Source organism: Cynocephalus volans, chromosome 10, assembly GCF_027409185.1.
Source record: "Cynocephalus volans isolate mCynVol1 chromosome 10, mCynVol1.pri, whole genome shotgun sequence".
Lineage (NCBI taxonomy): Eukaryota > Metazoa > Chordata > Mammalia > Dermoptera > Cynocephalidae > Cynocephalus > Cynocephalus volans.
Genome location: NC_084469.1, coordinates 103,489,761 through 103,500,914, shown reverse-complemented (window position 1 = coordinate 103,500,914; position 11,154 = coordinate 103,489,761). Strand labels below are relative to the sequence as shown.

Sequence of the window (11,154 nt, the reverse complement as noted above, 5' to 3'; positions counted from 1 at the left end):
GCCTGTCATTGCTTTCCTAGCATTTCAAAAGGATCTATGACCCAGGAAAAGCTAAATACATTAGTTGTAAGGCTGTCTCCATCTACATGATCATTTTTAAAATATAAAAACATGAGCCTCCCCTGGGGTCTTGGCAACTCCTGTCTTGTTACAGGGCACACTTATCTCCTGGCTGAGGCTCCCCCAAACTGATATCAAACTCACAGGCCTGGCTGCCCGCCCCCAGACAAGAGCACACCAACCAAAAGCCAAATGTCAGTAAAAGTGGAAGTTGGCTTTTATTCAGGAACACTGGTGACCCGAGGAGACATGTTGGGCTAACTCACCTCTCCAGTAAACCTGAAAGAGAGTGGCCAGACTAAACCCATCTCAAAGATTCAGGTTTACTGAGGGGGCTTTAAAGAGGAGGATGAGGGAATGGAAGGTGGGAAATGAAAAGCAGGAGGGAGGGGGATGTGAACTGCGAGGGCTTCCTGCAAGGTCTCAGGTGCAAAGTCTCGCCAAGACTCCGTCTGGATTCTGCTCCCATCGTTGCTGTTATCTCAGGGTCTGGGTAGTACGTGCAAGTCCGCAGCTTCGGGCTGGCTGGAAAACAACTTTAAATTCATGTAAATAATGTCATCTTGCCCCATAACCAAGGTTCAAATTATCAGATACCCATGGGAAAAGAGGGAACTCAGAGAAATGCATGCCAAGAAAAAAACCATGTTCTTTTAAAATCTTTTAGAGCCGATGTGGTTTTAGGTCCCAACATGGCTTCAGTCCTGCTCACTCCAACAGTCTCACAATATAAGCTCTGAGGGGGGGAAGGTGGCCAGAAGCCATTCAGAATCCTGATGGTCAGTGATGGTCTCATTTCTGATGGCTCCATGGTGGCTTTTTCCTCCCTCCCTAGCTGAGCCTTCTCTGTTTTGTGGCTTTCTCTTTTCTACAACTGATGGATCTTGGATGTGACCAGCGCCATTTTACACACACTGAGCACAAAATGGCTGCCAGCCTTTCCCTTAGGAGAAACCTCATGGTTTCTGAGAAATAGAAATTCCTCCACACCAGCACCAAACCCCTCCCTGATTAGTCAGCCTTCCCTACAGCCTATATGCCTCGTGCTGCTCTCCACTGTGAGGTCAGCCCTGGCTGCTGCCCTCCATTTTGAGTACAGCCTGGCAGATGCTTTTCCTTTAATAAAGTTTGATCAGTACCTGGCGTTTCAGCTCACTTTCTTTCAACAACTTCTATAGTTGGAGGGTTTCAAAACTTGGTCCTTGGAGTTCCACCTCTCCATAATCCCCCCAGGGTGGTGGCATCAGGTTTCAGCTGTACCCTGATGACTCTGGGATTTTTATCCCCTGTCCAAATGTCTCAGCAGACTCATACAACCAAGTGTCTACCTTCTTGATAGCTCCACGTGGCCGGCCCCCAGGCATTGGGACTTCCCAGTGCAGTCCCTTATCTCCAAGCCTGGTCCTGTCCTGGTCCTTCCCGACCCAGCCTCTACAGCCATTACCCATCCAGGTGTTGGGGCCTAACACCCAGGAGGTATCCTACAAGCCCCTTCTCTTCCTCATTCTGCACATCCAGTCCATCCGGAAGTTCTCTTGACTTGGGAAGATCTGGAGCCAGTCCACACCATAGTCCTCCCCTACTCAATGTTCCCAATGCTTCCTGTTAAACCAGAATTAAGTCCTTACCTCCCTGGCAACTGCCTCACTCAGTCCTGTCCAGCCAGCTGGCCTCCTTGCTATTCCTCAAACAAATTAAACTTTTTCCCACCTCAGGACCTTTGCACTTGCTCTTTCCTCTGCCTAGCACTTTGTTTCCCAACATATTTCCATCACTCATGTATCCTCTGCTCAGGGAGGCTGTCTCTGATCATCTAACCTAAAATCACTTTCTTAACTCCCCCCCAACTCCAATGACTCTATCCTATGACCCTGTATTATTGCCTGTTAGCAGGTGTTCTTGTCTCAAACGATCTTGTTCGTTTCTCTGCTTATTGTGAAGTCTCGCCACTACAGCAGTGACCTTCGATGATTTTTATGTAACTAATGTGCAGTCAGATACAAATTTCGTATGTGACCCAGTGATACAGGTGTTATAGCTGTGTAACCTATTACCCCCAAATTTACTGGCTTTAAACAACAGCATGTATGTTGCTCACAAATCTGCAGTTTGGGCAGGGCTTGGTGGGGACAGCTCATCTCTGCTCCTATGGGATGACTTGAAGGCTGAGTTCTGGAATCATCTGAGGGCTCATTCCTTCTCATCTTGTGGTTGCCTCTGGGCTTTGGCTAGGAACTTATCTGGGACACTCTTTACCTGGCCCGGGCTTCCTCACAACATGGTAGCTGGACTCCAAGGGAGGGTATCCCAAAGAGAGACAGAGAGAGAGATGCAAAAGATGTATCCTTAAAAGTCACACAGTGCCCTTTCTGCCACATCATATTCATTGCACAAAGTCCTGCTCAGTCTTAAGAGGAGGGGAATCAGAGTTTGCCTCTTCATGGGGAATGGCAAGGTTGGAACTATTTCAGTAGCCATTATTCAAAAATACCATCTGCCACATCCAGTATGAAGAGTTCAGAGTCTCCCAGAACAATACTTAACTTTCCGTACACATGCACTGATTTTTTCCTATTCTATTTTGTAGAAAATGCTGATCATGACCCGCCAAACTGACACCTTCCCATGCCGTTTGAGGGACGTGTCACCAAAGTGTGCAGTTTGTCTTTCCTCTGCCGTAACCCCTCACATAGTGTGGCCTCTGGCACCTTCTGCAGCTCACCTGCTAGCATACCATGTATGTTTCACTATAAACTTATATGGCACTTACTGAATACCAGGCACCAACCTCATTTAATCCTCACACCAACCCTGAGGTAAGCACTATTACGACCCTCATTTTACTGAGGAGAAAAGTGAGACACAGAGAGGTGGAGTAACTTGCCCAAGGTAACACAGCTAGTAAGTGGCAAAGCTGCGATTCGAACCAAATAAATGTGGCCGCAGATTCCATTTTGCTATGCGGTCTCTTACAGAATTTATTTGTTGCTTCTGTTGCGTGCATCCCACGCACACACTGTAGAATGTCAGCTCCACGAGAAGCCGTTCACTGCTTCGACCCCAGAACCGCGCCCTGCACGCAGCAGGAGCTCCAACTATGGAGGAACAAACACCTTCACACTCGCGTAGCCGCCTACCAGCCTGCGCAGGCGCATCAGGCAGGCCTCCCGGAGACGCCCCCTCCCTGCGCCGATTGGTCATGGCTGATGACTGACGGAGGATCCGGCGCAGACGCACCAGTCCAATCGCGAGGCGCTCCCCTCCGTCGATTCTCTCCAAAGCCTATTGGCTATTGCTAATAACTGACGGAGGAGCAAGCCAATGGAAATGGGTCTCTCCGGGAAGTGGGAGGGCCCCCCGGGCAGTCAAATTTGCGCGGGTTTGGCCCTGGCGTAGTCATGGCGGCCTTCCGTGACTTGGAGGAGTTGAGCCGGGGGCTGCTGAGCCTGCTGGGGGCCAACCGGGCCGAGGGGCAGCGGCGGCGGCTGCTGGGGCGCCACGAGCAGGTAGTGGAGCGGCTGCTGGAGACGCAGGACGAGGCCGGGCAGCGGCTGCAAGGTGAGGGCCGGAGCGAGGACGCGGCCGGGCCTGCCTGGGAACCCCCTCCCTGCGGGGCTGCCCTGTCCCTTGCCCTGTCCCCCCGTGGGACCGCCAGGTGGGCGCTGTCCCCTCTGGGCCTCAGTCTCCCCACCCGTGAAATGGGCTTCATGACATGGTTTAGCGGTAAGTATAGGAGCCCGCAGGGCCTGGCCCCTTCTGAGCGCTCCGTGAGCAGGAGCTGGGGGACTCAGGGTTTGAATTGGGGCTCAGGAGTCAAAGCGCCGCGTTCGAATCCCAGCACTTCCCAGCTGTGAGATTTGGGGTGAGTTTCTTAACCTCTCTGGGCCTCGGTTTCCTTCGCTGTCACATGGTTGTAACAACAGTCCATCTCTTCCTCTTGAGGTCGATCAGATGTTTTATGGAGCACCTGCTGCGTGCTAGGCCCTGGGTGGCCGCAGGGACAAAAACCCTGCCTTTGGGGGGGGCTGGCATATTACTGGGGAGGAGGGGACAGGACACACAAGAAAATATGGCAGGAGGTGATGGGCGAAGGAGAACAACTGCACTGTATAAGGAGGAGTGCTGAAGCTTTGGGGGCGAGTCAGCGAAGGCCTTCTGCAAGAGATGTTGAAGCAGAAACCTGAAAGAGGTGAGGAGGGAGGGCGTGGTGAAGGTTAAGTAAACTGATGCGGTCAGTACCTCGCACATCACACAGAGAACCCTGGACAAATTGTACGATTGTCATTGGATCCAAGATGCCATCGAAGGTCAGGCTTACCTAAAGGTAAAGGGGGGGAAAAGCTCTGCTAATAAATATGAAGGTACTTCAAAAACATCGTGGTAAAATATAATTGAAAGATGATATGTACTTTCCATGAACTTTCTGAAGGACCTTCATATCTTAACCTAGACAGAGGGTATAGATCCAGCCTCTCTGCAGGTGAGAAGAACCCACCAGAGCCTCCAACCTGGATTTCAGCTGTTAATTCATGAGCCCTGTGGTCCCAGTCCAGTGGCTTCCCTCACCAAGCCTTAGTTTCCTCATCTGTGAAATGGAGCTGCTCACAGCACTCCTTTTTTTTAAAAAAAAAAAAAAAAAAAAAGATGATGTAAGGGGATCCTAACCCTTGACTTGGTGTTGTCAGCACCACGCTCTCCCAAGTGAGCCACCGGCCATCCCTATATAGGGATCCCAACCCGTGGCCGTGGGGAAGTGAGCCACGGGCCGGCCCTGCTCACAGCACTCCTTGCTGGATTGATGTGAGATTCATGGAGATGAGGCTCTCACAGTTGGTGCCGTCATAGCCGCTGTTCCCTGTGCCAGGATTTGTTTGATTGCTTATTTTAAGGCTACTAAATTATTTTTTTATTGTGGTAAAATAGACATGAGACTGACTATTGCAGCGATTTTTAGGTACATGGTTCAGTGGTATGAAGTATATTCATGTTGCTGTGCAGCTGTCACCACAATCCCTCTCCAGGACTTTCTCTGCTTCCCAAACTGAAACTGTCCCCATTAAACACTCACTCCCCGGCCCCTGGCACCCCCAATGCTACTTTCTGTCTCTGTGGATCTGACGACCATAGGGGCCTCCTGTAAGTGGAATCACACAGTATTTGTCCTTTTGTGTCTGGCTTATTTCACTGAGCGCAATGTCCTCAAGACTCATCTATGTTGTAGCACGTGTCAGGATTTTCCTCCTTTTTAAAGCTGAATCATTCCATTGTATGGAGGGGACCACACTGTCCATCCGTCTGTCGATGGACACTTGGGCGGCCTCCATATTTTGGCTATTGTGAATCATGCTGCTGTGAACATGGATGTACTCATATCTCTTTAAGACACTATTTTCAATTCTCTTTTGTATATATCCCAAAATGGAATTGCTGGTTCCAGTGGTAATTCAACGTTTAATTTTTTGAGGAACTACCAGTCAGTTTTCCACAGCAGCTTCAGTGCCAAGTGTTTTTAATGCCTTTCTACATTTTATGTGGAAGTGCCGTTAGAGTTGAGGCTTTTTTTGGGGGGCTGTACAGGAATCCAAACCCTTGACCTTGGTATTACAGCACCACACTGTAATCATCTGAGCTAACCGACCAGCCCTGAGTTGAGACTGGAAGGGCCTATGGAGCTAGCGACAGGATGGCTCAAGGGGACACCTTCCTGGCAGGGTGGACTACAAGTGCAGAGGCTGGGAGGTGAGAATGAACTTGGAGAACCAAGAGGAAGTAGTAGAAGACAGGTCAGCAGTGGCCTGGTGAGCTCCCAGGAGGAGTTTGGACATTATTCAAACGTGATGTCCCAGGAGGGTCTCCCTGTCCTCTCCCCTCCTCCGTCCCCATAACTCCCCTCCATTGACGGTTTGGGGAGAAAAATAGCATGACCCAGCCTTGCCTGGGTTTTAGCAGAATGGATCGATTTGGGGCCTAGGAGACTGAGAGTCAGTGTTCTAGGGAGCTGGGCTTTGAGGCAAACAGATCCGGCTCACATCCCAGCCTCGGAGCCATGTGCCTCTTTGGGCCTCTTCTTCCTCTCTCCGATGGGGAAGGGGTTAAACCACCCTCCAGAGGGTTGTGGTGGGAATGTCCGAGCAGGAGCTCTTAGATCATCCCATGGCATGTAGCACACAGAACCCTACGATGGACGTCCTGAGGAAGAGATCATTCCCTGGGGAAGAATCCAAGAAGACTCAGTTGTCCATCAAGAGGGTGGGCGGAGGAGGAGTGGGAAGGCTGTGTGAGACGGCCAGACCCTCGGCTGTCCCAGCAGGAAATCAGCGGCCACCGTCGAAAACAGACGGATGAAGAAACAGCAGCATAAGCAAATTATTTAAAAATGTGGAGGTCAGTGCCAGAGAAAACAGCTAGAAGTTGAAAGTGGCTGCTTCACAGGGGTAGGGAGCCAGGAGAGGGGGTGTGTGTATGGTTATGTTTTCACAACCATATACATGTAATACTTTGATTAAAAATTAACTTACTGTAAGTTTTTAAAAACTTAAATGTGGGCCCTTTGGGAAGTGTTTTGATCTGTGCCTTCTCTAAGTTGGCAGATTTCTCTGACTCTCTGGGAAAAAGCACAGTAGCCTTCTTAAGATGTTTTTGATCATTCTGAGTGGGTTTTTTGTTTTGTTTTGTTTTGTTTGAATTTTTGAATTTTTTTCTTTTATTCTGTTTCTGGGTGTTTTGTTCAACGTGTGTTTATCCTGGGTAGGTGCTGGAGATGTATGGTGAATATAACATTCAGGCTTGGATTCAAAGAAGAAAGACGAGCAATAAATAATCAATGTGAGGGCCGAGCCCGTGGCGCACTCGGGAGAGTGTGGCGCTGGGAGTGCAGCGACGCTCCCGCCGCGGGTTCGGATCCTATATAGGACTGGCCGGTGCACTCCCTGGCTGAGTGCCGGTCACGAAAAAGACAAAAAAAAAAAAAAAAATCAATGTGATAGGTCTGTCTTGGAAGCACAGCTGTGCCCTGGAAGCAGGAGAGTGCCCAGCCGCCTGAGGCCTTGCAGGCTGTCTGTGGACATGCTCTGGGGACAGGAGCGCAGGGCAGGAAGTTGGGGCCCAGGACTGTGAAAACTGGGGCATGTTTGAAGAATGATGAGAGAGAAAAAAGCACATGGTGGGGTAGAAAGCTGGGGAGAAAGACTGGTAAAGATTCCAGGGGAGATCGGGACTTTATCCTGGAGACACTGGGGAGCCATGGTAGGTCTTTGAGCAGAGGAGCAACTTTGCATCTGGCCTCTAACGCAGCCACTCTGGAGGCAGAGAGCAGAAAAGATGGGTGGATTGGCTTAGGGAGAGACCAAAGCTGCGGGGGAGGGAGAGGAGCTGGTTGGTTACAGCGCAGCCTTGTAACACCAAGATCAAGGGTTTGGATCCCCATACCCGCCAGCTGCCCTCCAAAAACAAAGCAAAGCTGGGGGGCTGTTAGGGAGATTGGGGTGGGGAGGACGAGGATTAGAACTAGATGGAGAAAGGGGAAGCTGCGAGTCTTGGATGTCTAACTGGATGTGGAAAGTAAGTCTTAGGCTTCTTGCTATAAGATATTCCTGTTATAAACCAAGATTAGAGGGCCAGCACGTGGCTCACTTGGAGAGTGTGGTGCTGACAACACCAAGTCAAGGGTTAAGATTCCCTTACTGGTCATCTTTAAAAAAAAAAAAAAAAAAAATTAAGATTAGATGTGCAAAGAAGGACTGATTTTATTATTTCTGGTGCATTTAAGTGTGCTTTGGTAAAATAGAAATACTTGTGCGAGCTCCAGGTAGAACTCTCTGGTAGGTGGTTAGAAACAGGGCTGCAGGTGGGAAGTGGGAATATTCGTTGTGGATGCAGTGGTGGGACCACCCTCTTCTCTGCTGTCCTGGGGGAAGGACAGACCCTAGGGAGCCTCCTTCTCTCCCACCATACAGAGATCCTGGACATGGAGAAAGAAGTGGCCCAAAGCCTTCTGGACAACAACAAGCAGGCACACCAGGGGGGTACCGAGCTGCAGCAGCTGGAAGCCGAGCTGCAGAAGGCCAGCGAGGAGGACGCCCGGGTCAAGGCCAAACTCCTATATCCTTTCCCGCCAACGGGTCAGGCTCCGCTACAAAGCGAGCCCAGAGCCGGGGGGCCCTGGGCCTGTCACAGCTGGTATTAGCACGTGGGCGGCCCTCTCTCCAAAGCCAGGGGTCCTTAACTATCTGCCCAACTCAGCTCACCAGGGAGCTGGAGGAGCTCAAGGAGATCGAGGCTGATCTCGAGAGACAGGAGAGGGAAGTTGACGAAGATACGACAGTCAAAATCCCTTCCGCCGTGTACGTTGCATGAGCGTGTGTGTGTGTGTGTGCGTGCACATGCTGAGTGTGTGCCTACGTCTCTGGATTCAGTCACGCAGCTCCTGGTAAGTCAATGCTGGGCTAACTTTCTTTTCTCTCTGTCTCATTGTATAGGTATGTGGCTCAACTTTATCACCAAATTAGTAAAATTGAGTGGGATTACGAGTGTGAGCCAGGCGTGATCAAAGGCAGTATCCTTTTGGGGACAACTTGGAAGCCGCGCACACCACTGGTGGGAAGGTAAGACAGTGCTGCTGCTCTGGGAGACAGGATTGTGGGCCTCAAAAATTAGAAACAGCATTACCATGAGGTCCAGCAGTTCCCCTCCTAGGTGGCACACAAAGGAAACAAAGGCAGGGACACACACAGACACTCATGCCCCACGTGCCCAGCAGCGTGATTCACAATAGCGAGAGGTGGGAGCCATCCAAGTGCCCACCGGCAGATGGATGGATCGACACAGTGTGGTCCATCCATACGGTAGAATATGACTCGGCCATGAAAAGGAAGGAGAATCTGAACCTCGAGGGCATTATGCTCAGTGAAATAAGCCAGTCACAAAGGGCAAATACTGTGTGATCCACTTATGTGAGTTACCTAGAGCTGTCAAATCCGCAGAGAGTAAGATGCTTCATGCCAAGGGGTAGGGGAGAGGGGGGATGGGGAGTTAGTTTAATCAGGACAGAGCTTCATTTTGGGAAGATGAGAAAGTTCTGGAGGTGATGTTGGTGACGGCTGCACAGCAATGTTAGTACACTGAACTGCACACTCAGAAATGGTTAAAATGGTAAATTTTATGTTGTAGGTATTTTACTACAGTTTTTAAAAGATAGTGCATTATCACAATTTAACTTCTTGTTCACAAAAATTTGTCTCTAAATGTGTTAATAAGGCCAGCCCGTGGCTCACTCGGTAGAGTGCGGTGCTGATAACACCAAGGCCACAGGTTCGGATCCTATATAGGGATGGCCGGTTTGCTCACTGGCTGAGCGTGGTGCTGACAACACCAAGCCAAGGGTTGAGATTCCCTTACCGGTCATCTTTAAAAAAATAAAATAAAAAAATAAAAAATAAATAAATGTGTTAATAAAAATTGTATTCAATTAGGCAGTAGCCTGGGCCGGCCCATGGCTCACTTGGGAGAGCGTGGTGCTGACAACACCACGTCAAGGGTTAAGATCCCCTTACTGGTCTCTTTAAATAAATAAATAAATAAATTAGGCCATAGCCTTTCCCGTGGGGTGGTGGGCAGGGCTGTGTGTGCGAGCTTTTCCTTATAGCTGTGCCTCAGTCCATCACGGCCCCAGCATCGCCCAGCCCATCCACCTGGACAGCACCCAGCTCTCCAGGAAATTCATCAGCGACCATCTCTGGAGCCTGGTGGACACAGAGTGGTAGCCGGGAGCCTCACAGACCGTGTCTCGCACATAGTGGAATCTGTCATGGTGGGATCACTTTAAAATAAGATGTCTATTTAAAAAAAAAAAGGTGGGGGGGTGCTGGCCAGTTAATTCAGTTGGTTAGAGCTCAGTGGTATAACACTAAAGTCAAGGGTTCGGATCCCTGTACTGGCCAACTGCCAAAAAATAAAATTGTTTATACATAAATGGGTTTTTTACTGGATTTCTTTTTCCCCCGATTTCAGCCTCAGGTCCTGGACTGGCCTCTGCTAGGTAACCATGAGGAACTGACTTAACCAGGCCAGGCCCAGGATTTCATATCTGTGACATCTTACAAATGATACCATAGTACATATTCAATGACAGATCCCAGGAATTTATCATTTTTGATTCAAGTTGAGCCCTTTTTCTTCATTCAGGGAGTATATTTGAGTGCCATGGCATATCCATAACTGCTAGGCACCAGGGACACAAGATACTAATGACAAAGATCCCGTGACTGACTGTGGAATGTGTCCATAAGCAGACGCCACCCTCGAGCTAGAGAGAGGCTCAGATTGCTGCAGGACCCCTCCCGAGAGAGCGTAGCCTTCACCGAGGACAGGAGCAGCTTTCGTACAGGGACTTCAACGTATACGGAGCTGGAGCTGGCCGGTTAGCTCAGTTGGTTAGAGCGTGGTGTTGATAACACCAAGGCCCTGGGTTCCATCCCTGTACAGGCCAGCTGCCGAAAAATAAAAGGATAAGGACTTGAGCATGGAGAGACACAGGGAAGGGCAGTGACATGATGGGGTGTTCATTCTCAGCAGTCTCCTGCAGCCGTAGCAGACTGAGGTTACACACTCAGATTTTCCTTTGGGGACCCACTGCTCCTCTCCCACTCCCAGTGTATTTGACTCACGTAGGAGAGGATCCCTGGCTCCAAGGTAGGCTGTGTGTCCCAAACCACTAGTTGCCTTCCTGACACTCATCCTCCCACCTTAATCAAGGGAACCCTTTTGGCTGCCCACTTAAAACATTTTCCAGCCTCCCTTGCAGCTAAGTTCAGGCCAATGGAGTGCAAGTGGAAGTGTTGTAGAGACTTCTAGAAGGATCCTTAAAAGGATACACCCTTTTTTGTCCACCCTCCATTTCCTGGAATTTGGGTGTGATGGCCAGAGACCTGCCACATGTAAGAGGACTGCATTCCTCTAGGGATGACAGGACCCGGTTCTCTGGTGATGGTGGAGTGAGATATCAGCACCAAACTTCTTTGGTGGGAGGGTGGGGGTGGGGCAAGCAACCTAAACTTGTGTCTTGTGTCAGCCATTGTTATTTGGGGTTTCCTCATG

The 11,154-nt window shown here is 49.8% G+C and overlaps 1 protein-coding gene across 2 annotated transcripts; it reads left to right on the top strand.

The window, feature by feature from the left end:
- Positions 1–3,458: 3,458 nt before the first annotated feature.
- On the top strand, positions 3,459–9,914 carry SPC24 (SPC24 component of NDC80 kinetochore complex). Of its 2 annotated transcripts, XM_063112741.1 has the most exons (5): positions 3,459–3,618; positions 8,016–8,160; positions 8,298–8,402; positions 8,538–8,614; positions 9,715–9,883. In XM_063112741.1, the coding sequence occupies exons 1-5, from the start codon at positions 3,459–3,461 to the stop codon at positions 9,819–9,821; spliced, it is 594 nt and encodes a 197-aa protein (XP_062968811.1). In that variant the 3' UTR covers positions 9,822–9,883. The 2 variants fall into 2 exon arrangements, with proteins under 2 accessions (XP_062968811.1, XP_062968813.1); XM_063112743.1 differs by lacking the exon at positions 8,538–8,614 and having other exon boundaries at positions 9,715–9,914.
- Positions 9,915–11,154: the final 1,240 nt, after the last annotated feature.